This window comes from Rhinolophus sinicus, linkage group LG13 (genome assembly GCF_036562045.2).
Source record: "Rhinolophus sinicus isolate RSC01 linkage group LG13, ASM3656204v1, whole genome shotgun sequence".
Classification (NCBI taxonomy): domain Eukaryota; kingdom Metazoa; phylum Chordata; class Mammalia; order Chiroptera; family Rhinolophidae; genus Rhinolophus; species Rhinolophus sinicus.
In genome coordinates, this window is record NC_133762.1 from 28,268,000 (window position 1) to 28,295,484 (window position 27,485).

General features: G+C 51.5%; 1 protein-coding gene across 4 annotated transcripts in view; it reads left to right on the forward strand.

Moving 5' to 3' along the window:
- The window catches only part of CDH22 (cadherin 22), a 123,195-nt gene extending 103,678 nt beyond the window's left edge, over positions 1-19,517 (forward strand). For 3 of the 4 annotated variants that reach the window (XM_074317217.1, XM_074317218.1, XM_074317220.1), the window contains 4 exons: positions 9,009-9,130; positions 9,249-9,366; positions 15,085-15,336; positions 18,189-19,517. In XM_074317217.1, the coding sequence (XP_074173318.1) occupies positions 9,009-9,130; positions 9,249-9,366; positions 15,085-15,336; positions 18,189-18,754 (1,058 nt within the window). In that variant the 3' untranslated portion in view covers positions 18,755-19,517. The remainder of the gene's footprint in view (positions 1-9,008; positions 9,131-9,248; positions 9,367-15,084; positions 15,337-18,188) is intronic. The other variant, XM_074317219.1, reaches the window with a different exon arrangement.
- The last annotated feature ends 7,968 nt before the right edge of the window (positions 19,518-27,485 follow it).

Consider the following 27,485-nt stretch of genomic DNA (forward strand, 5'->3'; position numbering starts at 1 on the left):
TCAGGGGAGGGGGAGTCATTTATCCAAACGCCCAGCCCCAGCCTGTCTGACTCCAGAGCCCAGCTCTCCCTCAGATGCCCCTCAAGTCTTAATTCCTTGGTGCCAGGCATGAAGCCAGGAAGTGTCACCAATAATCAACCCACTTCAGCTTCTCATTATCTCCAAGGGACAAGGACAAAATCATTATCCCCACTTTGCAGATGAGGAAACAGAGGTTCAGGGAGGAAGACTCATGGCCCCAAGGTCACAGAGCAAGTCCGTGTGGGGCCAGGGCTCCACCCCAGACCTCCCACCTCCCTGCAGCCAGCCTGGGCTCCAAGTGCAAGGACAATGGATCTGCCCGCCTGTGCCCTGGGGCTGAAGCATCCACTTGGCTTCCTCAGAAGCAGGGGTTGCTCACAGGGTCATTGCTGGCCCTGCCCGCTCCGCGTCTAACCAACATAAGGTGACAAGAATCAGAGGGGAAATATTTATACACAGCAGTGGAGCCTGGAGAGCACCTTGGAGAGCGCTGCACTCAGCCGGGAGCCGCCTCCTGTCAGGCTGGATTACCGCAAGACTCCCCAGCCACTTAGTATGCCAGCTCCCCTCTGCCGAACTTCTGAGTCATCCATTTTGCCCACGCAGACGCTCCTTCCCTGACATTATCTTTAACGTTTTGTAATCATGAAATATTAATGACCGATATTGAATTTAAAGTACAATTTGTGTCTGAATCCTTCAGTGGAAAGGGCAGTTGTAAAGGGACAGTCTTCAAAGAGACAGGGGGGGACTTGGAAAGTCAGCACTGGGATAGATGATGCCAGGGGCTGCATCCAGCTCCCTCTTCCAGGGTGGTCAGGCTCTACGCTGGTCTGGAGGGGTGGGATCCAGCGGCCCAGGACAGTCAAGAATTAACCAGATTAGCTAGAAGCTGCTCCATCTGGGTCACCCAGGCCAAGTGACATCTTACAACACCCTGATTTTTCCTTCAGACTCCAGAGCATGCTTTATGATTTCTATATGCACTTGTGGGAGTTGTTCATCTCTCTCTTCCTGAATGAAGGGCTAAAGGGGCTTGCCCACCAGTTAGGACAGAGGGTGGCCTGATGGAGAGCAGCTGGTTCTAGCTGCATGGTTGCCAGCTGTGTGATTGGGACAAGTCGCTCCCCTCTGGTTGCCTTCATTTCCTCATCTATAGAATGATGTTGGATCACTGTAAGGATATAACCATTAATAATAGCAGTTTCTCTTTATTTGACGCTTACAATAAGCCAGACATCATGCCGATGTCTGAGTGCTTTATATAAAATATCTCATGTCGTGTACATTAGAAATCATGCACGTAAGGTGCTTAGCATGGTTACTGACACACAGTAGGTGCTATTCATAGCCAGAGAAAGAATCTGAAGGGAGAGGGAATGTTGGAGATGATGGACTCCAGCCTCCCTCTGCCTCCCTCCCATTTCATAGCTGGGGAGACAGAGTCTAAGGAAGGGAAGCCACTTTTCCAAATCCGACAATGAGGTAGATTTCTGACTCCGACTTCAGTGCTCCTTAGGACAACAGAGGGGGATCTGAGGAGGCTGGAGGTAGGAGCAGAAAAGGGGTGAGGGGGTGCAGTGGGGTTTGGGTGGCAAAGAGTGCTCAGTTTCTTCCAGGGTCACTCCCCCATGTCTACCGTCAGCCAGTGTTTTCTGAGGGCCCCTGTCACTCACCTGGCTCACGTTGGGCACTGGGATCTGGTAGTACAAGGCCACTGACCTTGGGAGCTCAGGGTGGGCAGGGGAGTGACGCAGCAACAGTGAGTGGAAGTAAGTGGGTGGTGGGCGCTGGGAGGGGCTGGGAGGGACTTGCCCAGCCAGAGGGGCAGGTTTCCCAGAGGAGGGGACCTCTGAGTTGGGTCTTGAAGCTAAGGAAACCTTTGAAAGGGGGTTTGGGTGCTCCCAGCAGAGAGACCAGTGTGTGCAAAGGCCTGGAGGCTTGGACAGTCCACTGCCCACTCCGAGGACAGAGAGGCAGGCTTATGTCCAGACGCTGGGGCTGGAAGATGGCTGGAGCTGGCAAGAGGTGAGCGTGCAGAAACTCACTGGACATTCCGTGAGGAGCCAGACGTCTCCTAGAGATGACAGGGAGCCAGCGTAGGTCTTTGAGCAGAAGAGTGACATGGTCAGATGTGTGGTCCCCAATATTCCCTCGAGTTGACAGGGGAGGGTAAACAGGAGGGGAACAGCCTGGAGCAGGAGAACAGATGGGACGCTGTCAGGAAGAGCCAGGCTTGGATGTGTGCTGGGGGTACCACAGTAGGGCTAGGACAAGAAGAGGAAGTGCCAGAGAGGCTGAGTGTGGCGAAGAGGTTTGGCACAGCCCTGCCTGGGAGGGGCTGCTTTGGGAGGCAGGGAGCTCCCTGTCACCAGAGGTGTGTAAATCAGACCTGGGCTCCTCTTGACTGGGTAACTCCGGGGATCCTGTGCCACCGCAAACGCCTAACAGATGCCGAAGGAATAAAGATTTTGTGATGTCGGTGGAGCCTCCATAGGACAGCCCTGAAAATCAGGACCAGCTCAGCCCTAGAGAGGAAAACCTTTCCCACACCTCCTGATTCCAGGCCCCCGCTTCACGCAGAAGTCCTCTCCCGCCCTTTAGAGGACGAAATTCTCCCCAACAAGGTCAAAGCCTCCAATCTCCATGTGGAAGCCAAACAGATCATCGAAGTCCCCAAGAGACACAGAGAAGGGTGCCGAACCTCCCACTCCCACTGGAGGTGAGCGGGGGCATGCAAGGAGTCCACCCCTGACAACCCTGACACCCCCTCCCCTGGCACACCCCCACCTGTTCACTCAGCCCCCCTCATCGTCCTGTCTTGGCTAGCTGGTAATTGGGGTGATCAATCTTCCTGCCCAGCTGGCCAGCTCTAATCAGAGCCTGGTGTTTGGATGCAATTTAATTCCCTTGGGAGGAGGAGGGGCTGAGGAGATGGTGCAGAAGAGGGTCCAGCCTCTGCTCCTGCCCCCACCACAGCACGTGTGTGGGAAGGAGGTTCCTTCCAGCTGCCCCTTCCCTCCCTCTCCCCACTTCTCACTCTCCTTCCCACTCTCACTCTCACAACCTCAGGTCTCTCTTTCCGTCTGAGCTTCTCTCTTTTTCTGTGACAGCCAAGAAGAACTTTCAAGTCCAACTGCATTTGTTTTACTGATGAGAAGACCTTGGTCTAGAGAGAGAGGCAGGGAGAGGGTCACACAGCTTGACGGCTTCCTAGATGGAGAGATCCTGGAGGGGGTGCAACCCCCACAGAATTAGTCCAGCGTAGTCAGGGTGCCATAGACAATGGAATCCATTTATTTGATAATCTTTACTAAGCTCCCATTATGTGTCACACGCATGGGTGCTAGGGATACGGCAGTAAACAAAATGGACCAAAATTCTGCTTACTTTCTCGTCGGGGAAATGGACGAGAACCAGTTAAGCAAGTAAAAGCATAAGGGATGCTGGGTAAGTGCTGTGGAGAGACATAAAACAGAGAAGAGAGTGTCTGGTGGGGTGGCAAGGGGCAAAATTAAATAAGGTCATCAGGAGAGGTTTCTCTGAGAAGACATCTGGGCAAAGAACTGAAGGAGGAAACGGAGCAAACTTGGAGCCGAGCTAAAGGGCGAGAAGGCTGAGGCACAAGGCCAGGGAGGAGGTGACCGGAAGATCCCATGGGGTCTTGCGGGCATGCAGAACTTGGATTTATACTCAGATTACCCAGGACTGAGGTAGTCAAGGAAAGCTTCCAGGAGGAGGCAGGGACATTTGTTTGGGACCTGGAAGGCAACTAGGATTCTGACAGCGAAAGATGGTAAGAAAGTCAATACCATCTGGTGGTTGGAAACTCCCCCTTTGGAACCAGACCCAGGTTCAAGTTCTGGCTCCATTGATTATTCCCTATGAGACCTTGGGCAAGTTCTTTTCCTCTCTGAGCTGGTTTTCTCATCAGTAAAACTGCAATAATACTAGTTCCCATCTCCCACAATTGTTGACCCAATGAAATGGGGCAGCACAGACCCTGGCCCATGGCAGGTGCTCAGTGTGTATTTGCTGGTGCTTTTCTGGGAAGGAACACATTCCTAGGAGTGCTCCAACAGAGTCACCAGGCCAGGTCCCATCTCCCCTTCCCTTCCCAGGGGCCCCCGACCCTCCAAGCCCAGTTTGGTTCCGGTGAGTCACCGCCAGGGGCTGGTGTCTTCCTTGGAAGGAATCCAGACTCGTTATCCACACCTCCTCCCACCACAGGGCCTTTGAACATATTCTTCCCACTTGCTGAGGCATACTCCCTCCCCTCCCCTTCATCTGATTGGTTTAACAATGAGATTCACAATTCCTACTTTACTTCCTAGTTCAATCTCAGCCTATAGATCACCTGCTCCAGGGGAAAACGTCCCTGTACCCGACCAGGGTCAGAACCCCAGCTCCAGGCTCTCACAGCTTCTGAACTTCCACCTCTCCATTCTTACCACAGTGGAGTAATGTCTGTCCCTGCCACTAGCCTGAGAGACCATGTCGCTCTTGTTCACCGTGTGTCCTTAATACAAAGGAAGTGTTCAATCCATAATTGTCAGCAGAAACCAGAAGTCTCAGCTCCCTGTTGCTTGGTCCAACCCCCCATCCATTATACATAAGAGACTCTGGGGCCCAAAGAAGGTAAGAGACCCGCCCACACTGCACAGCCATCCTCCTGTTCCAAGTATGGCCTCTTCCTGAGGCACCCACTGAACTGCCCAGGCCCCTTGGCCCATCAGCACCCCAACCCCCCAGGGCATCACCTGCCACCTCCCAGATGAATGAATGGTGAGCCAGCTCAGGGAAGAAGCACCAGGCCGAAGCAGGTTTAATTTTAATTTAGGAATCCGTGAAGGCTGCAGGCCTGCTCAGCTCTGGGCTGTCAATCAGCCTTCCTCAAGGCTGCATCAATTAGTTTAAAAATATTGAATGTAATTTTGCCTGACACAACATATTGCAGCTACTGCAAAATATAATTTATTTTAGAAGAAGAAATAATTAAACTAATTTGCATGTCAGTCAGCTGAACTGAGATGCCAAGAGAAAGAGTGGGACCCATGGGGGATCCGGCCTCTGGAGAGGGCACCTGCTGCTGGGTGTGGGTGAGGTCAGTGTGTGCCTGGGTCTGAGCAGTACTTGCCGCTGGATGGACACTTATCCAGGCAGCTGGAGGGCCCACTGGCCTTGTATGTAGACCAAGCACTAGACTTGGAGTCAGGAAACCAAGGACCCAGCCCAGCTCTACCCCTGACTGGCCTGCGGCTTTGGGAAAAGTTTTACCTCTCTCTGGGCCTCAGTTTCTTCATCTACAAATGGGTTTAATAAGACCTCCTTTATAGGTTGTTTTGAGGATCAAATGTGGTCATACAAGGTAAGACAATTAAGTTCGCAAACTCATCCTAGGAAAAAGTGCTACATAGCTCATGGCTGAATATCACTACGTTCACCTTCCAAGTCCTCCCCTTGGGAAGCTATGCACTTATACCAGCATCTAGTCCACCCTTCAAAGCAATTTTGGAACTCTTTTTCTGGAATGGCCATCAGAGCTCTTGTCATACTACCCTTGATGTCCTGAATGTCATCAAAATGTCTTCCTTTCAATATTTCCTTTACCTTCGGGTAAAGAAATAAGTCACTGGGGGCCAGATCAGGTGAGTAGGGAGGATGTTCCAATACAGTTATTTGTTTACTGACTAAAAACTCCCTCACAGACAGTGCATGTGAGCTGGTGCATTGTCGTGATGCAAGAGCCACGAATTGTTGGCGAAAAGTTCAGGTCGTCTAACTTTTTCATGCAGCCTTTTCAGCACTTCCAGGTGGTAAACTTGGTTAACTGTTTGTCCAGTTTGTACAAATTCATAATGATTAATCCCTCTGATATCAAAAGAGGTTAGCAACATCGTTGCCACAAGTTCGTGAACTTAATTGTCAGACCTCATAGAGAAGAAAGTTTGTTATAAATTGGAAAGTCTTACACAGCGGTGAAGATTAATTACTGGATGAATTCCTTGTTTTATACCAGAAGCATTTAAAGTGGTAACCATATGAATTATTATCATCAATTCTTACGAATGATGCTAACGCTGAGCACGAGGGGGTGTGGAGGAAGTCAATCAGAGGTAAGACGTCAGGTTGGACTCCACCACCTGCCAGTCACCCAGGGCAGCGGTTGGCCACCCTTACTACATGTTAGATTCCTGGAGCTGTTTAAAAACCATCAATGACCAAGCCTTGGGCATTGGTGTGTTTTAAAGGCTTTCCAGGTGATTCGAATGTGCAGCCAGGCTGGGAACTACTGTGACATCAAGGGCACTGGATCCTGACTTGGGGCTGGCCCACAAGCTCTGGGGCTTCCCGGCCAGTCCCTGGGATAAGCTTTGCAGGTAGCAACTTTGGCAAGGTAAAGGCTCACCTCTTCAGTGGCCCACCTCTTAGAGCTGAGACTCATGCCAAAGGCTCCAGGGCTCTGTCACATTTTAAAAGTAGGTAGGACAACCACAAAATGGTAATTATGTGAGGGGAAGGATGTGCTAACTAACCTACTACTGTGGTAACCGTTTCACAATATACACATGGTACACCTTAAACTAGCACCATGTTATGTGTCAATTACATCTCAATAAAGCTGAAATTTTTTTAAAAAAAGAGGAAGTAGGAGGGGCCCAGCAGGACCCAAAGAAATGGTGCTATAATGGGAGTCTCACCAGCAGGGGACCCAGCCCTCCAGCAGGAAGGCTTTGTCCTGCTCGGAGGCCTTCCTTCTGCATGGCCCACAGGGCCCACAGGACCCTGTCTATCCCTCCAGCCCCTGCACCGTCCCCACAGCAAGGGAGGGTACCCAGGAAGGGCACTGAGGCTTTGGCCACCTCCCCCTACCCTCCCTCTGACTCAGCGGGGAGAGAGGTGCCTGTTCCTGGCGACAGACGGCTCTCTGTTTAAGTTCTCCAGCAACATGCTCTTAAAAATAACAGCTCACCCGGCATTCCCAGTCACGACTCCCATTTCTCACCCTCAGAAAAGCCCCCTCTAATCGCTGAAGCAGCCGATCTGGGTGAGCTGAGGAAGATAAGGTGCCCCTGGCTAAGAGGAGCTCCAGAGAAGGGTCAGAGTCTGAGTTAATTAAAGGCATGTGCGTGCACGCACACACACACACACACCCTTTCCCAGACACCCCAGGAGGTAGCTACACCTGCCTCCCACTGTCCATTTCTATCAACACACGAGCAGCTGTAGTCAGCATTCAGTGGACCCTGAGTTCAGAGGAAGAGGCAGCCACCCAGCCCCGCTCCCCTCAAATCTCACAGGGCCCCTGGTTGCCTGGAAGCGTCCATGTTACCCCCCAAATAGCTCCCTATCAGACATCCAGAGACCCAGCCATCGACCCACTCCTTGGAAGGGGTAGTTTCCTCTCCCTGGGGATGTCCTTGAACCTGCTGGCAGGTGGAGTATGTGAGTCATGAGCTCACGGCTAAGGCAGCTGAGGACAGGGCACCAATGACCACTCAGAGGTCTGGGCGGTACAGCTTGAGACAGCCAACATTCGGGGTGCTGCTCAGAGAGGACAGGCTGGGATGAGGTATCCCAACATCCTAGTCACTTGATGTCCCTGCTGAACAGCGCCTTCAAGGGTATTTGTTTATTCAACAAATCCTTATGTAGCACTTGCTGTGTGTTGTATACCGTTTTCTAGGGCTTTACACATATTAACTCAATCTGTTCTCTTAACCATTATTAGTAATTCCATTTTACTGGTGAGAAAACTGAGGCACAGAGAAGACAATTGAGTTGGCATGGATCCCACTGAGTGAGAGCTGGGGTCAGAACCACTTGGCTGCGGAGTTCTTGCTCTTAATCACAATGCTGTATTCATCTTCCAGGTGTGGAAACTAATATCAGAGAGGGACCCACCATCAAACACTGGGTCCAGGACAGAGCCATGCCTGGGATTCAAGTCTCTCCATTTAAATCCTTCCAGGCTTCATTCATCCATGCAACAAGTATATCAGAACCTACTCTGTGCCATATCCCACTAGGCTGGGGACCCAGGGAGTAATACGACAGAGACCTTGACCTCAAAGACATCACAGTTGGAGGAGTGGGGACTTCATGGTTTTGAGGACCTGGGCCAAGACCCACCTCCAATGGACTTGTCTTGCCCTCTCAGGATCGGGTCTTGAAAGAGCAGAAGTTTAGGAGTTCAGTTGCCAGCGGATCAAGTCGTGAAACTTGCCCATGTTTTAGTTTCTCTCCTGCAATATGGGGACATGAATTGTACCAAACCACAGGATTTCTAGAAGGATGCCTGAAATAATAAGTGTGGATTCTCCAGGTGCATTCTGTGTACTCTAGGATGCTAGGATAAGCTGGCAGCGGTGATGATAGTGGCATTGGAGATGGGAGTGGGGGTGACGCTGTGATGGTCACAGGGGTGATGGTGGTGAGGGTCATGGCACAGGTGGTAATGGTGGTGCTGTGAAGGGTGGTGATAGTGATGGCCTCCGTGTTTGTGACTATGGTAGAGATGATAAAGGTGGTGCTAGTGGATAGGGTGGTGGTGGTAGTAATTCTAATGGTGATGGGAGTCAGGATGGCATTGGTGATCGTGGTGGTGGTGAGGAAGGTGACGGTAGTACTGATAGTTATAGTGGCAGAGCTGGCCATGACACTACTAACGGTGGGAGTGGTAGTAGTCATGGTGATGGTGATGGTGACAGTAGTCATGGTGGTGGTGACAGTAGTCTGGTGATGGTGATGGTGACAGTAGTCATGGTGATGGTGATGGTGACAGTAGTCATGGTGATGGTGATGGTGACAGTGATGATAACCCGTTTATGCCAGATGTCCTCAGTCCTGGTCCTCGTACCATTGACCAACCCACACATCTCTCAGTGTGACCCCACTGCCTGACCTTATCCAGCAGCACGTGGGGCAGGGAGGTTGTCTAGGTCTCACATTTGATGCCTCTCACCCAAATCCTGTGCTTATTACAGACAATCATGCCCAGCTCTCCCGGGCATCCCTAAGGATCCGAATCCTGGATGTGAACGACAATCCCCCCGAGCTGGCCACACCCTACGAGGCAGCTGTGTGTGAGGACGCAAAGCCAGGCCAGGTACCACTGAGGGGCTGGGGACTTCGGGTTGCTGCCATGACTGGCCAGGGCACCCTCTACCCACGGCCAAAGTGGGCTTGGCCTCACATCAGCCCCCTGCCCCGTCCTCACCCTTCAGCTCATCCAGACCATCAGCGTGGTAGACAGAGACGAGCCCCAGGGTGGGCACCGCTTCTATTTCCGCCTGGTACCGGAAGCTCCCAGCAACCCTCATTTCTCTCTGCTCGACATCCAAGGTGAGTTACTTCTGAACCCCCAAATCCTAGCGTGTACAGAGGGAGGGGCCCAATCTCTCTGCCTTCATCCCACATCATAGGTGGAATGAGGCACCCAGAGGGCCAGTGTTGAGTCCAAGATCACACAGAAAGTCCGGGCCAAGCTGGATTATTATCCAGCCTGCTGGCCAAACCCTGAAGAACAAGCAGGGGGTGGCTTGGCAGAGTGGAGAGAGGGCATCTCAAGCATAGAGAATGATAGATGGAAAGATACAGGCAGGCAATCCATGAGGAGTGGGTGGGCCAGAGTCCAGGGCAGAAAGAGCCCCTGGTCTAACTGAAGGTTGAAATAAGCCGCATGCACACACTGCCACGCTTCAGTTTAAAAAGCACTTTACCCCCACTCACATTGCTCTTTGCATCCTGATGGCCACCCTCCCCCCATTTTTCAGGTGATGAAACTGAGACTCTAAGAGGATAAGGGACCCACCCAGGGTCCTATAGGGAGTCAGTGGTGAGGCTGGGATTCAAACCCATACCTGTCTCAGGTCCATTGTGCTTCCCGCATTAGGTCACTCACACAGCCAGCCTGAACTGATTCTATTGTGAGACATGCCCCAGCAAATTCCCCAAGAACTTGAAGTTTGAAACTTTGAGGAATAGACTGGGAGAGGGGGTGGTCAATAGACCAGGAGTGAGGGACCTGGGTTCCACACTCAGTTGGTGGCTCTCTACGTAACTCTGGCAAGGTCTGCACCTCTGTAAGCCCCAGTTTCATCCTCTGTAAAATGGGGCTGAAAACCTCAGGTGGCTACGTGGCCCCAGTGAGATGAAGGTTACTGAGGTACATTGTTAGTACCTAGAAACTGTCATTTCCTTCATTCAGCAATTATTTATGGAATAGTTATTGAAACACAGGGCCCATATGTCAGCCCAGTGGCAAATGAGACAAAATCCCTGCCCTCTGGAGTTGACATTCTAGTAAGGGGAGTTAGAAATGAAACAAATAAATAATATGTTGGAGGTGGTATGTGGCTGACGGATGGGGGAGAGGAATGATGCAATAATTATAAGAGTCTGGACTTTATTTTATTTAGCGCTGGACCCTGGGGGCCTAGCGCAGTGCCTGGCACACAGTAGGTGTTCGCTAAAATGTGTTAAACAAAACAAGAGAAAATAAAGCAAAGTAAGAGTAGAAGCTATTTTCAATAAGGTGTTCTGGGAAGGCCACCTGAAGGAATCAATAGTGAGTAGGGACGTAAAGGAAATGAGGGAGTGAGACGTGCAGATAATTGGACAAAGAATGATCCAGGTGGACAAAACAGCAAGTGCAAAGTCCCTGAGGGGGGAGCAGGAGACCTGCGGGGTTGGAGGGAGTGAGTGACAGAACTAGAGGAAGAAGTAGTCAGCAGCACTCTGGGAACCAGACCATGTTGGTTCCTTCTGACCGTGGGACAGGTCTAGGATCACTCAGTAGACCTTTACACCCCTTCCCTCCAACGGAAGAGACCTCAGCGGCCTCTGAAGCCAGACCCATCTGTATTTCCAGGAGTCATATGAAAACTATTCAACACCTAGTGCAGTGCAGATAACCAATCAGAAAGGACGCTGGCCATAAAGAACCAGGAGCAGGACCCCAAAGCCCTGCTATGCCAGGCTTTAACCCCTTAGTGGCTTAATTGTGTCAAAGTGGTGGGGCGAGGTGCCTGGGGAAAGCCTGAAGCATCAGGGAAGGACCTGGGGGACTCAGAGTCATAGCTATTTAAGCCATTTTTGGAAGTATTTTAATATTTTAACAATCAGGACCAGCTGCCCTGCCTGCTCATTATCCCAGTGGCATCCCCCAGAAGACAAAGATAGCCCTGACCTGTCCTTACCAAACTAATACGTCTTTCCAACCCAAGGGGGCTGAGGTTCTGCCCCAAATGCCTCTCTTTGACCAGGGGCCACCAAAGATCATATCCAGTGGGGACCCCCTGGTACGAGCCCTGGGAGCAAGGGTGGCAGCCACGCACTGAGGTCGGCACAGCCATGACGTCTCCTCCGGTACCCCAGCCCCTTCCCGCAGTGTGCCAAGCCCCCTCCTCCTCAGTGTATAAATATCCTGGGTGACAAACGGCTACACCAACCCATCTGTTTCTTTGTACAAATTTGTAGCCAGTTTAGAAACTTGATTTATAAATATTGCTTTTGCAGCCGGGGATTGACACTGATCTATGTCAGGCCAGATGGATGGATGCAGTGCTGGGCGCAGATCCCACCTAGGAGGTTGGGGCAGGGGTCTGGGGTGGCCAGTGGCTTCCCCAACTGAAGCCAGCCACTGCCCAGGATGGCAGCTCAGGGCTTCAGGATGATGCCCAGGGTTTCCCTCTTATGGGGTAAAGGACCGGCAGGGACCAGAGCTCTCAAAACATATGGCTCCACGGCCAGAGACAGCAACCCTGGGAAACAAACATTCCTCTCCTCTCCTCTGCTCTTGTTTGGGAATTTGAGGCTGAGCCAGAAAAGCCAGGCACTCATTTTTCAAATCTGTCTAACTCTCTGTGCCTCCACTACCCCTGTTATGTCACACCTAAAACACACAATAGCTTCCTAACCGGTCTTCCACAGCCGTTCTTGTGTTTTCGTTAGATGCTCTTGCCTAGAATATAGACTCAGCAAGGGCAGGGACATGTCTGTCTTATTCATTACTGTAATCCTCAGGGGCTAGAATTGTCCTGACATGTAGAGAGAGCTCGATTAGTATCTGTTGTTAAATGAATGAATATGTCACTCGGTCATCTCTTTGCTTAAAACCCATCATTCGGCGGCTTCCCATTGCTTTTAAGAAAATAATCCAAATTCCTTACCATGGCCTCTCAGACTTTCCATTATGAGCCCCTGCTTCCCCCTCCAGCCTCTTGACTCACTTTAGCCATCACCCTCATCCCTCCAGCCACAAAGAATTGCTTTGGGTTCCTTAGGTGTGGTATGTTTCTTCCAAGCTCAGGGCCTTTGCATAGGCTGTTCCCTCTCCTTAAACTCATCATTTAGGGCTCAGCAATAATATCACTTCTTCCAAGAAGGTCTTCCTGACCTTCCAGACTGGGTCAGGTCCTCTGTTAGGTGCTCTTCTTATACTTTTCCTTCTTAGCACTCACCAGGGTTTGTAATTGTAGACTGAATCGTGGGTCTATTTGATTAACATTTGTCTCTCATATTAGAATATAAACTCAGATCTAGGACTATATTGGTTTAGCTCTCCATTGTTTCCTCCCAGTGACTAGCATGGTGCCTGGCACATAATAGTTGCTCAGTAAAGATTTATTGGATGGATGGATGGATGGATGGATGGATGGATGGATGGATGGGTAGAGGATGGATGGATGATTTGATGGGTACATGGAAAATGTAGCTGTGCCAACAATTCACTGGATAAATTCAGACAAGTCACTTCTCTCTGAGCCTCAACTTCCACATGTGTAAAATGGGGATAATGTCACAAGTCTTGGTTGTGAAAATTAAATATTACTATGTATGTAAAGTATCCACACAGTCCTTGCTGCATAGAAAGCATGCAGTACATGCCAAAGGTGTCCCACACCAGTCTCTCGTTCCCCCATCTTAGTCTTGAGCCTCCTTTCTTCCCCAGGGAAAGACAGATGTTTTCACAGCTGGGATGGACTCAACCTTTGACAGGAAGGCTAGAGTTCAAGCCAGAGCTTGAAGAACTGACCCAGGACCACCAGTTACCCCAAAAGTTGTGGTTCCTTCAAGTGTCATTCTTCAAGTCTGGCCCTGTGACAGGGAAGAGACAGGCACACGCTAATGTACTGCAACGTGACAAGTGCTGCGACACAAGTGTGCATGGCACCTGCGTAGTGAGAGCAGGGAGAGAGGAGCCATAAATCCTTTCTTCCCAGGGAAGCGGAGAAAAGAGGCCACAGAAAGGAGGTGACATTTAGCTGGAGCATGACGGATGAGGAATTTGCCCAGGCAAGAAGGTGGAGAGGGTGTTCCAGATAGGGGCAGCTTGGCGAGTGAAAGCAGGGCAGCCTACACGCTGAGCGGGCCCCTGGTGCAGGACTGGGAACGTCAGATGGGACGTGCAAAAAAAAGAATAAGCAGCATTTATTGTGAATTTCTATGTGCTGGGAGCCATTCTAAGGGTTATGCATGAATTTTACCATTTAATCCTCACACCTGCGTGATACTGTTTCCCTCAGTTGCAAATTAGGAAACTGATGTCCAAAGAAGCTAAGTGAGTTTCCCAAGCTAGTAAACTGTCGACTCGGCATTATTTTTAGCATTGTGATGGAAATTTTCAAATGGGTGGAAAAGTGGCTAGAATAATATGATGAACCTTCAGTGTCACATGAGCTTCAACCCATGACAATCCTGTTGGAGCCGGACCTCTAGTCCACTTCCCAGATGTGCTCAAGGTCACAGGTCGGTCCACCAAGGGCTTTTCCCTGCATGTGTCTGTGCTGGGGAAGGCCAGGACTGGGGCCCTGCATTGGGGGCTGCAGGAAAGAGGGTACGTTAACTGAGGCCACAGACCTGGGGAAGGGACCCAGGTTTCCCAAGTCTAAGGTCAGAGAGACCAGCCGAAGACTTCAAGGGGAGGGAGATGGACTCAGAAAGGCAAGGCCCCCTTTTTGTGGAGTTGGCTGTCAAGGGTGGGGGCAGCAGCCAGCTGGGCTCTGAGTACCTCTGTACCACCATGCTGGCAGCCATCAAAATGATTGAGGCTCAGAGATGGCCTGACCCCTACAGAAGAGGCATGGGGGAGGCAGGAAGGCCAGGGGACGTAGGCATCTCGTCCCATGTAAGCCCATGTTCCAAGAGCAGACACCCACCCCTGAGTCCTGCCTCGCATTCCCAACAACAGGCTACAACAGGGCAATGAGTATGACTTGTGTTACCGTGTTTCCCCGAAAAACAGACCGGGTCTTATATTAATTTTTGTTCCAACAGACACATTAGGGCTTATGTTCAGGGGATGTCATCCTGAAAAATCATGTGAGGGCTTATTTTCCCGTGAGGTCTTATTTTCAGGGAAACATGATAGCACACTGTTCTCTCTAAAAAGGAAAGAGGTGGGTGAGGAGACCTTGGCATCCCAGGGTCCCTTCATCAGGCCCCGGCGGCCATGCCCCCATCTCTCCAGGCTCAGTCTCTTAGACTCCTGACAGAAAGCTTCCTCCATCAAAGGCAGGTGTCAGCCAGTGTTCCCAGTCTTCTCTGATGACCCAGGACGTGTCAGCGTCCAGCAAGCCGCAACCCAAGGACCACAGGACCCCAGGATCAGGATGCACTGGGCAGCTGGCGTGGAATCTGGAACACAAACTGGCTGTTGAGACAAATGACAAAAAAGAAAAAAGAAAAAAATGACATGGCCAGGGACAGGGCCTTGGCACAACTGGGGCCAAAGTCTTGGAAGAGCTAGGGACAGGACCTTGGCACAGCTAGGGACAAAATCTTGGAATAGCTTGAATAAGAAAACAGAATTTTGAGAAGTTGGGAATAGAATCGTGGGACAGCTAAGGACAGAATTGTGGGCTCTATGGCTGGGAACAGGATTTGCAAGCAGCTGGGGGCAGAATCTGGGCAGATCAGGGAATATACTGATGTGCTGTCTGGGAGGCAGCAGCTCAGGGCATAGCGAGGCAAATCCCAAGGTGGGATCAGTGGGTGGGCGGGACAGGGGAGGCTGACCCCTGACCCCGGGTCACATGGCACTGCCTTTTTCTGGCACAGACAACACGGCCGCAGTGCACACCCAGCACCTGGGCTTCAACCGGCAGGAGCAGGACGTGTTCTTCCTGCCCATCCTGGTGGTGGACAGCGGGCCCCCCACACTAAGCAGCACGGGCACCCTCACCATCCGCATCTGTGGCTGCGACAGCTCCGGGGCCATCCAGTCCTGCAACACCACAGCCTTCGTCATGGCCGCCTCCCTCAGCCCTGGCGCGCTCATCGCCCTCTTGGTCTGTGTCCTCATCCTGGTTGGTGAGTCCACCGAGAGCCACGCTCCCTGCCCGAGGGTCCCCCATCCTGGGGCCCTAGATGGCCTTCCCTGGTAGTCCCCATGGGGCCTCAGTTTCCCTTTCCTTACAAGGAAGGGCTAGCCTGAGTGACTCCAAGCTCTACCATGCAGCTCCTATGATAAGTCTTCTAAGTACGGAGCAGGCCACCACCAACTCCAGACCCCACCCAAGACTAAGTCATGCTGGCCCACGCTCTACACAGCCCAGACTCTCCTTCATGTTTAAAATCCAAGTGTACTCTTAAAAATTCTTTTATGTTTAGTGACCTATTTTACTGTGTAGCATTTTTAGTAAAGAAGGGCTCTTGTGAGCCTCACAATCACTCAGCCAGGTATATCATCCCCATTTTTCAGATGAGGAAACTGAGGCGCAGAGAGGCTAAGTGGCCTACATAAGGGCACATAGTCTTCTGACCTGAAATCAGGTCTTCTCACCCTGTGTTCCCTCTTCCTTTAACTGTTCCACCTGCTATGGGGCAAAATCTTGAGGCCCTAGATGTCCTTGAGGCAGCTGGGGCAAAATTTACTCTGGTATCAGTTCTACCAGCAGCCAATTGAAGCCCCAGAGTGTTCCCAGTGAAGAGGCCAAGTCCAGGAGCTAAATTGGATGCAAGTGGGCATCATGCCACCCCTCAGCCTCAACAGAAAGGCTGCCTCTCATTCCTGACTACTGGACTGCACAGAACAGCCAACGCTACAGGAATTCCAGGGGGGCCACATTGCAGATTTGCCCTTTACTCAGTTCCCTGGGAGATGTCAGCTGCCCCGCATGCCTAGCCGCCTGCCACTGGCATGGCCACTACCCACCCCACAGAGGACCTTCCTGTGGCCAAGCTGCACCTCCTCGCATCCCTGAGCAGGTTCCTCCTAACCGGGAGTCCCCGGCCCCCTCTTCTCTCCCCTCTCAGCCCATGGCTCAGAAACCCTTTTTCCAGAGGGTACACTTTACAGCGGTTTCATTTTCCAAGGCAGTGCAAACAAATTTCTGCCTAATTGCCCACAAACGAAGAAAGTGCACATCAGGGCTCTAAAGGTGACAGGCGGAATCACTGATTGGGCCTGGCACATCTGTCGCCTGCCGCCCGCGCGCCCCACCATCTGCTCTCATGGGCATCTCCCTCCACAGCTCCTGGCCTCCAGCTCCAAAAGCCATCCATCCATCTTCCCCACTTCCCTCCTGACACCTTCCCTCCCTCCAGACCTATCCCTGACTCCCCACCCCCTCCCATGTCATGAGCCACCTTGTTAGGCCATGAGCCAGCACCCTGCCCCATGACCCTAGCAACTGGCTCTGGCCACTGGCCCAATCGGAGCTGTTTGGAGCAGCAAGGACAATCCAGGGCCTGGCATAGTACCCAAACATGTCTGTCCATCCATCCACCTACCTATTCATTTAATTCTCCCCTTCATTCCTCAGTCCCTTATGTATCCATCCAGTGACTTCCCCCTCTGTGCTAAACAGTTCTATGGGCACAGGGACTCATCAGTGAACAAGGGAAACTAAAAGTCCCGAGTAAAGGGCAAGTTGGGGTTGCCCTCACTGAGATGGGGGAGCCTAAAGGTGGGAAAGGGGGAAAGATTATTACCTCAAATTTGGACATGTTAAGTTTGAGATTCCCTTGGTCAACACAGAGGACTTGTTGAAACTGGACGTACACGCTAGATTTCAGGGGAGAAGTCCAGGCTGGAGGTTTTGATACTGGAGTTGTCAGCCTCTAAATGGAGCTGAAAGCCATGAATGAGACTGAAGGAGAGCACTGAGAGAGGGAATGAGGATGAAGGTCCGAGGACTGAGTCCTGGGACATCTGACGTTAAGAAGTCAGAGAGGAGAGGAGAAGCCTGCTTAGCAGATTGAGTGATGAATGTAGTGGGAGGAAACAGAGAATGGAGTGCTGGACGTCAGGTGAAGAAAGCCAAGAAGGGGTGATTCATGCACCCGCTCATCCTTTCACTCACCCAGGTTTCCATCCAACTCTTCATCCAGTCATCCACTCAACAGGCATGTTTCACGTGCTTACTGCACGCCAGGCCCCAAGTGAGGGGAACATTCCCCAGGTCTTTGAGTGTAGTGTAGAGTGTGCATTTGGGGTAGGGGAAGAGCGACATGTTAACACAGCAGGGCCAGTGCTATACGATGGAGCAGTCTCTAGGTCAAACCTATAGATTTGGGTTGGACCCGAGAGTTCACATTTCTAACAAGTTCCCAGGAGGTGCTTGATGCTGCTGGTCCAGGGACCAAGGTTTGAGAACCAATGTGACACCGAGAAGAATCCCTCACCAGGGGAGTTGATAGCACTGAACCTAGCCTGGAGCTCTCAGGAAAAGGGCTCCTGCAGGAGATGTCTTGATCTGAGACTCCAAGAACTAAGAGGGTGCTCAGAACTTCCAGAGTAGACAGAGGAGGGTGGGGTGAAAGAGAGTCAGGGTCAAGGACATCTTTCATTCCCTCAGCCCGCAGCTGCCCCCTTTGCAGCCCCCAGCAGCTAGAGACCTCAGGTGTATCTCTTCATACAGTTGAGGATGGAGACCTCAGAGGTTGGGTCTAGCCCTCAACACCCATGAAATTTAACACTGCCCTCTGTGCCCCCCTGACCATGGTGGTCTAGCCCCAATTTACACACCTCCCAAGCTGGGTAGCTCACTACCTCTCCCGCTAGCCAGCTCAGTTCAGACTATAAGAAAGGTCTTTTTTTGCACAGAAATCTAGGTAATTTACACTAGCATTTAGGCTGGGCTGACCCTCGGTCGGGCCCCGCCCTCACTCGCCCTCGTCCCCCCCCTCCCCGGTGTCCCCCCCCTCTGTCTCCCACGCAGTGCTGGTGCTGCTGATCCTCACGCTCAGGCGCCACCACAAAAGCCATCTGAGCTCGGACGAGGACGAGGACATGCGGGACAACGTCATCAAATATAACGACGAGGGTGGCGGCGAGCAGGACACCGAGGCCTACGACATGTCGGCACTACGGAGCCTCTACGACTTCGGCGAGCTCAAGGGCGGCGACGGGGGTGGAGGCGGGGGCCCGGGCGGGGGTCCAGGCGGGGGCTCGGGCAGTTCTCCGCCGTCCCGCCTGCCCTCGGAGCGCCACTCGCTCCCGCAGGGGCCGCCGAGCCCCGAGCCGGACTTCTCGGTGTTCAGGGACTTCATCAGCCGCAAGGTGGCGCTGGCGGACGGGGACCTGTCGGTACCGCCCTACGACGCCTTCCAGACCTACGCCTTCGAAGGCGCGGACTCGCCGGCAGGCTCGCTCAGTTCGCTCCACAGCGGCTCATCGGGCTCTGAGCAAGACTTCGCTTATCTCAGCAGCTGGGGCCCGCGCTTCCGGCCCCTGGCCGCGCTCTACGCCGGACACCGCGCGGACGACGAGGCCCAGGCCTCCTAGCCCTCTGCCCTGTGGTCCAGGCGCGGCTGCTCGCCCCACGCAGGACCTGACAGTGCCCAGGACAAAGCATTTACCCTGCTCACCCTCTTCCCCACCTCCCACCCTCCCAGGACAGCCGGACGGGCGGAGGACCTGTTGGGCGCCGACTCCCCGATGCCCCCTACGGAGGGTGGTTTCAGCTTTTACCCCAGAGGTGCGGGAGTTTTTGACCAACGTCATTAAAACTGGAGTGAGACCAGGCACTGCGTGGATCTGGGGTTAGAAAGGGAGATAAGGGGTCGTTGCTGCGTGGAGAAGGGGTGGGTAACTCACTACTGGCTTGGGGTAAAATCCTGGGGGAAGGATGCTGCCAAGGTGCCCCCCACCCCCGTTTCCCCTTCAGAGTTAAGAGGAAAGATGGGCTGTTCATTTACTAAGCGCCTACTGTGTGCTGGGATACTGTACAGAGATCGTCTTAGTCGTCACAGAAACCGTGAGGTGGGGGCCCGCAGGTAACTGATGGAGAGCGCTACCCAGAGAACTGACTGTGACCTGTCCAAGGACACCCAGCCAGTGAATGGTGGAGCCTCTGGCACCCACCAGCTGCCTGGCCTTGGGCAAATGACCTCACCTCTCTGGACCTCAGTTTCCTCATCTGTCAAATGAGGCTAATAATAGAACCTACCTGGAAGAGTTGTGAGGATAAAAAGAGCTCACGGGTCAATGGGTTAGGACAGTGCCTGGCACATAGTAGGTGTTCAATAAATGTTAGCCTTTGATACTATTACCATCTTTGTCATTATTAGAAGCCCAGAGTGTCTGCGTCCCAGCTCTAAGCTCTCTCCTTTGCCCCAATTGCCCTCCCCCGTTGCACAACATCTTCAAGGGAGGAAGAAATGGTCTCAACTGCCTGTCTTGCTCCTGCCCTGACTTCCCAGGGACTGCAGAGCCTTCTGGAGGCTCAGGCAACACTGGAATAGGACACCTGGCAGGGATACCAGGAGAGGACAAGCTGGCGGCTCTAGGACTTGGGTAAGGTTCGGGAGCGTTGGTGGGAGATGGAGGTGTTGGAAGCTACTGGGTGTGGTGGGGACCTTATCTATCTGGTCCCAGAACCCATCAGTCTTCCTCATCCATGAACCCCAAGTTAAGAAACTGAGGGGCTAAGTCATCTCTAAGCCTCCAACTCTAAAATCATTTGATTATGAGGTATAGGCTATTTGTCTGCCCCCCCCCCCAAGTGATTCATTCATTCCACATTGACCTGCTGTGAATTTCATCTCCTGTTAGCTGGGCATCCTTCATTAAGGTCCTCAACTGCTGAAGCCTCAGTTTCCTCATCTATAAAATAGGGCTAATGATAGTCCCTCCCTTAAAGGATTGTTAAGAGGCTTAAAGGAGATAATGAATGTTAAGCTCTGATCTCAGTGCCTTCCTGACACGTTGAAAGTGATCAATAAATACTCATTAGCCTTATTTTTTTTTACCCTCCCAGGGAGCATTCATTCATTCCCTCCACATTTACCCAGGTCCACTGTGACAGATCCAGCGATGGTCATTATGTCCTGAGTGCCTTCCCTCTACTATATCATCTGTGTTAGATACTGTCAGCCCCACTTCACAGGTGAGTAAACTGAGGCTTAGAGAGTAGTAATCTGCCCAAGTTACACAGATCATAAATCCTTCCTGCCTTCCAGCAACTCAAGGCCCAAATGGGCCGGGTGAGGAGGCAGGGGCAGAAGCAGCTAATAATAATGCATTTGGTAAGAATTATAGCAGAATTAACAGAACAACGTCCTGGAAACACTGAAGAAAGTTTAAATAATTCCTGGAGGGCTTCCCAGAGGAGGCAACTCCAACTGGATCTTGAAGAATGAGTATGAGATGTCTGAGATGGCCAAGCAAGCAAGAGAGCATGCTAAGCAGAGAAAAGAGTGTCTGCATATAGGTGGGAGGCAGGGGAGAGGCAAGAAGCACGTAGCAGCTTCAGGAGTGGTATGCAGTCCCATGGGCTGGATCACTGGATAAAATGGTGAGATGTGAGGCAGGGAAGGCCAGTTAGAGGGAGGTTAGGAAAAGAACTTGAAGGCCAGGCCAAGAAACTTGATGATTCGCTCAAGTTGAACATGTCTCCTAAAGTCCACTGAAGGTGGCTAATGGCAGTTATATGGCTGAAGTGTGGTACTCCCAAATGGGGGGCAATTGGGACCCTCGTCCCATGTAGAACACTTAACCCATGGTTCCTGTAGCTTGTGCTACAAATGAGTATGGTCACTTGGGAACCAATGGGGTAAAATGCAATCCCCTCTCTCACACATGTGTGCCCAACTCTCACCTACAGAATCCCAACAATTCTTAGGAGGGTTATGGCAGCTCCATTGTAGAGGCGGCAATTGAGACCCAGAGGAGTAAAGTGACGAGCTCAAGGTCACCCAACTGGTACAGGACAGAGCAGCTGGGACAATCAATACAGGACCTCTGATTCCAAGTCTGTTCCTTCTACATGTGCCAGCTGCCTTGACAGATTCTGACCCTGCCAAGAAGGAGGTTTCAGGCAGGTTATGTGTCCAGAGGGACATATAAACATGGAGTCACAAGGATCCTTGAATATCTTGTTTAAACCCCGCATGTGGAGAGTGACTTTCCCAAGTTCTTGCCAGAAATAAAGAACATTATTCATCCAGATTCATCTTCTGAGCCCCCGGCTCTACCATTTACCAACTGTGTGACTTTGGACAATTTATTTACCCTCTCTGTGCCTCCATTTTCTTATCCATAAAGTGCACACATTCAGAACATCTCCTCCATAGGGTTGTAGTGAGGATAAAATGCAATAATAACCAGTGACACTTACTGAGCATTTCCCATGAGCCAGGCACTATTCTAAGCACTTCACATGAATTGACTCATTTAATTCCCTCAACAGCCCAAGGAAGTGGCCCTAAATTTAAAGGTGAGGAAACTGAGGCACAAAGAGTACTTTGCCCAAGATCAAACAGCTACTAAGTGGAGATGCCAAGATTTAACTGGGGCGCTCTGATGCCGTCAGCAGCACACACAGTGTCTGGCACACAGTAAGCGCTGAACACGTGGTCCTGGGTGTGTCCAATGCACTCTCCGTGCCCTGGGAGAGGTCATTTCTCCACTTGCTGCCACATCCTACAGCCTATGGGAGTCCTCAAGCCTCCCTATGCTTTCTGCTAATTCCAGGGTGGGGCATGGAGGGAACAGTAATGCTCCCTTAGTCCCCTTTGCTTCCATCTCATGCTTTGGCCATCTCCATTTGACCTAAGCCAACCTGGCAGTGAAATCCGGTGAGTCCAGTCCCCTCACTGGATTCCACAAAGTTTCCACGAATACCAAGCGTTTTGTGTGCTTTGTACACTTTTCTGATAATTAGAGGTCAAAGAGAAGTGTCTTGTGGAGTACACAGCCTTTGGCCATCCGTCTCATTGGTTCCCACCAAATTCCCCCATGAGCTTCAAATCCTCGCCCTGTGCTATGCCAAGAGCGCGGCCTCCCCAGCTCCAGGCTCTAACTGGGCACAGTCAACTCTATCAGGGAGCCCAGAAAACACGGAGCTTCCCGTTCACCATATCTACCCAAAGCATCTGGGAAGATGGAAAGACAAAAAATTTTTTTCTTTTACTGCCATCATGGAATAAAAGAATATTCAGGGTCATGAGCAAGAATGAATGTATAATTGTCCCAACTTGTAGAACCAGCGATAGTAATGACAATGCCCTGATGGTAATAATGGGGATAATGGTGACAGCACATGCACTAACATAGTGCTTGCTGTATGCCAGGCACTGTTCTAAGTACTGCATGTAATTCTTACTCATATAGGTAAAACCACGGAGGGTAGACTCCATGCTTACTGTGTTTAGCGCTTTGCATAAGTTGCCTTGGTTAATTTTAAGTAGGAAAATCATTAGCCCAATTTTGTAGATGAGGGACCCAGTGCTCACAGATGAGGTGGACTTGCTCAGAGGCACAAAGCTTGTACGGGCTGGGACCATTTCACATACACCCCCACAGCAGTCTGCACAGGGCCAGGACAACTCAGATGCCGAGTGGAGTTTCTGGGAGAGTGTGGGGAGGACAGAGAAGCAGTTGGTGAGAAGGGGAGGCCCTCCAGACAGAGGACAGAGCTGAGGAGCAGCATGGAGGTGGGGCGAGGCCACAGTCCAAGCCCAGGTTTGCGTGTCCGCTGTGTCCCCATGTGCATGTGTCTGCACGTGGCTGTGGGCACACACCAGGGAAGTGGGAAGCCAGTGCCAAGCACACAGGTCAAGAATTAATCTCGCATCTCCTGCTCCAGGCCGCTGAGAGAGCCCGCAGCTGTCACAGGGGACGGCTAAGCGCCCGTATCCGTCAGCCAGCCGTCATTGCTACCCACCCTCAGGTCACGAATCAGCGGCTCCGTGTCCCTCCTACCAGCCAGCGCTCGCAGGCCAGCTCTGCCACTGGCCACGGAGCCTTTGAAAAATGTGACCCTGTCAGCCCTCACTGTGAGGCAAGAGGGTTCACGCTTCACTGCGTGCACGAGGGTGCAGAGCAGCCGACACACGGTACAGCATGTGCGTCCCCTCAGACGTGTTCCCACCTGGTGCACAGTGCAGACACGTGCATGCTCACAGCCACGTACCCGGAGCACATCCCTGCAGGGCTGCAAACGTGGTCACACGCCTGCATAGATGCCTGTGCTACAGGCACGCTGTCATGTGTGCACTCACACTTGTACCCAAAGCATACACATGCCTTCCATACATGTGTTTTCTTACATGTGTGACCACTGACACGCTTCCATGAGCCCAAACATTTCCCCATTCAGGCATGCACTCATACACATTCATAAACATATGTGTGTCCCCACACACGCCCATGCAGCACACAGTACATACCTGTCTCCCCGAAAGTAAGACCTCACCGGACCATCGGCTCTAATGCGTCTTTTGGAGCAAAAATTAATATATATTATATTATATTGTTATATTATATTATATATTATATTATTATATTATTATATTATTATATTATAAGACCCGGTCTTATATTATAGTAAAATAAGACCGGGTCTCATATTAATTTTTGCTCCAAAAGATGCATTAGAGCTGAAGGTCCGGCTCTGTCTTATTTTCAGGGAAACATGTTATGTGTGTATCCCCTCAACTGTGCTTATGCACATGAACCCAGCTCCAGACACACATGTGTCATGCATATGCACACGTGCATGCATGCACAGGGAAGCATGTGTAGCCTCAGAAACAGCTACAAACTCTAACTTCAAGTGTGCGGTGCCCATAGATGTGTTTGCACATGTGAGCACATGTGAGGTCTCTCTGTGCATAATACACAAGAGGACGTAAAAGGATCTAAATAGGCATCTCCAATAAGCAGTCAGATCTACACCGAGCTCGCACATACATGCAATGTCACACACCCCCGCGCCTCTGCTGATCTGTGTGTGTCTCCACTTGCACACCATGTATCTTGGGCACCTACCCACCTCTGTCCACGTGCATCTTCTGGCAGGTCCACCGTGGCTCACCCCCAGCTTTGTTACATGTGCCTGACTCCACATGCAAGTATGCATGCAAGTAGACACGTGCCTCTGAAGCCCATCTCCCACACGTGTGTGGGGTCAGAGCCCTGGCATGTGGGTGCACACATGCCCCCTGGGGTGCAGCCTGCCCAAGCCCCAGATTGTCAGGTGTGCTGGGGACAGCGGGAATGGTGCCCGCACGCAGAAATCGCCACTCACGCAAAATTACATCTGCCGCAAACTTCTCATCTGCTGTGCAAATGATGATTAAATGTTATTGTGCAAGAGAAAACGGCAAGGAAGATTCATTAGCTTTATTGTCAGGATGGACTCTGTGGGCTCCAGCTCCCCATACTGCGGCTGGCTTAACCCCCAGTGTGCCGGGGGCGCATGCTCAGACGTGGGCTGTAGAGAATGGAGGCCGAGCACTGGGCCCACGTGAGCCTGCCTGGGTGCAGAGAGCACTGGGGAGGGGAGTCAGGCATCCAGGTGGCCACTCCAACCTTGCCCTTCATTTGCTGTGCAGCCTTGGACTTGTCATGTCATTTACCGAGTAACCTCTCCCAGCCGACCGTGTCGCAGGAATATTGAGATACAGAGGCCGTGGTCTTTTCTGGATGCATGGGGCTTCTCAGATGGAGGAGGACATGCCAGGCTGGTGCAATAACTTAAGCAAAGGTGTGAAGGCTTGGAGACACAGTAGAAATGCAAGGCTTGTCCAGGAAACAGGACGTGGACGGGTCATTTGGAGGACCGATTATAAAGGGCCCAGTGAGCCCTTCCAAAGGACTTGGGCCTTTGCCCAAGAACAATGAGGCACCAGGAAAGGTGTAAGGATAGGGCTGACAGATAAAATACAGGCTGCCCAGTTAAGTTTGAATTTCAGATAAATGACCAGTCATTGTTTTACCATTAGTATCTCCTAAATAGGACATGCTTAGACTAAAACACTTGTCCTGTATTTTTATTTGTCACATCTGGCAACTCTATGTATGGATTTGCCAACTCTATATATTGATCTTTTAGAAAGATCACCCTGGCTGCTGTGTTCAAGGTAGATTAGAGGGTGAGAGGAGAGAGAGAAAGACCAGTGAAGAGCTAAGGAGCTCACATTCTCACCTTTTAAAATCAGAGAATCCCCAATTTTTAGCTGGGCACACAGCCATCTATTACGAGGACCGCATTTCCCAGCCTCCATCACAACTGTGTATTACCTGGACTGAGTCCCAGCCAATACAAGCTAAGCAGAATTTTCACGTGGCAGCTTCTAAGACACCTCCTTAGAAGACTGTTGAGCCATGCCTTTTGACTTTTTTCCTGCTCCGTTCTCCTTTCTGCTGATTAAACACAGCTGAGATGGCTGGAGCTCAAGCAGCCACCTTGGACCGCAAGGACGAAGGCTGTATCCTATGGACAGTCAAACAGTGAACTAGGGGACTTGACTCCTTTCAATCTCAAGGAGCCACCATACCAGCCCTGAACTGCCCACATCCCCACTTGGTTTACATGAGAGAGAAATAAATTTGCAACTGTTGAAGTCATTGTTATTTGGGTTTTCTGTCTCAGGCAGCGAAACTTAATTCAAAGCTGATACGAGAAGCTGATCTGGGAATCTCAGAGAGAGACATTGAGGCTTCTACTAGGTCGGCAACAGTGGATTTGAGAAATATTCAAGAGGAAGACCCAGCAGGAGTCAACAGTTGACTAGATCTAGGACTGGTGGGTAGAGAAGATGAAAGGCTTCAGGCTTGAGTGACAAGGACAGTGAAGCTGGTAATGAGCCAGGGAACCCAGGAGACACCTTAGATCTGGGATTATGGGGAGCCAGTTTGGTTTGGGGCATGTTGAGTTTGAAGCACCTGCAAGCCGTATGCACAAGACATGGAAATTCAGAGCTGGAGGACACAAGAAAAAATTTTGCTGGTCACCTTCATCTACAAGGTAGCTAAAGTCACAAGAGCAAAGGATATCCGAGGAGAGGACAGAGTGATGGGATCAGAAGTGTCAAGGGTGGTGGGGCGGCTGGATGGCTCAGTTGGTTAGAGCGCGAGCTCTGAACAACGGGGCTGCTGGTTCGATTCCCACATGGGCCAGCGAGCTGCGTCCTCCACAACTAGATTGAAGACAACGAGCTGCCGCTGAGCTTCCGGAGGGGCGGCCGGATGGCTCAGCTGGTTAGAGCGTGAGCTTTCAACAACAACGTTGCCAGTTCAATTCCCACATGGGCCAGTGAGCTGCACCCTCCACAACTAGATTGAAGGACGACTAGGAATTGATGGGCCCTGGAGGTAGGTGAGAGGGGTAACCTACCTGAGAGGAGTGACCTACCTGATCCCTAAAGTTCCTTCCTGACCTAACATTCAAGAATTTTAAGGTGTGATCTTAGGCCACTTATTTCTCCTCCTGTGATTCAGTTTCCCCTTTGGAAAATGAGGCTAAAAATAGTACCTATCTCATGGGGATGTTTGCAGGACCAAGCGACCCAGACTAGGGCCTCATTCAGCCCTGGCATAGAGTAAGATCCAAATAAATGGCAGCCATCTGGTCATGGATGCGGGGGCTTGGCATGGGCGGAGGAGGGATGGGGTGAGCCTTCCTTCCCACTCCAAGCCGAGAAAGAGGCTGAAAGCCTCACGGAGACCTTTTGTGGGCACCTGCTGTATGCAGAACACAGAGCCATATGGGGAAAGGAAAACGGTGGAGAGAAGATGGGCTTTCTCTTGAAAAGGTAATAAAGCCCGGCCTTGCCAGGAGAGTTCGGAGGAAGCGAAGATGGTGGGACTGGGGAATGGTTGGAGTGGCGGGGGCGGGGGGGTGTTATCTAGCCCAGAGAAGGGGCTGATGGACTGAGGGCTTGAGGGCAGAGTGCTTCCAGCTGGAGGGAGCCTAGGAGATCGCACCAGACAGTGAGGATGTGGCAGCCCGCTGATTACAGCTCAGGCACCTGTGAAATGGGTCTTCTGGGAGCAGAAGAGAGCTAGAAGGAGAAGCACTTTAACACTCCACATCCCCTGTATTAGTTTGCTCGGGCTGCCGTAACAAAGCTACAGAAGCGGAGTGGTTTAAACAACAGAAATGTATTCTCTCCCAGTCCTGGAGGCTGGAAGTCTGCCATCCAGGTGTCAGCAGAGTTGGTTCCTTCTGAGGGCCGTGAGGGAAGGCTCTGTTCCCGGCCTCTCTCCTTGGCTTGTAGGTGGCTGTCTT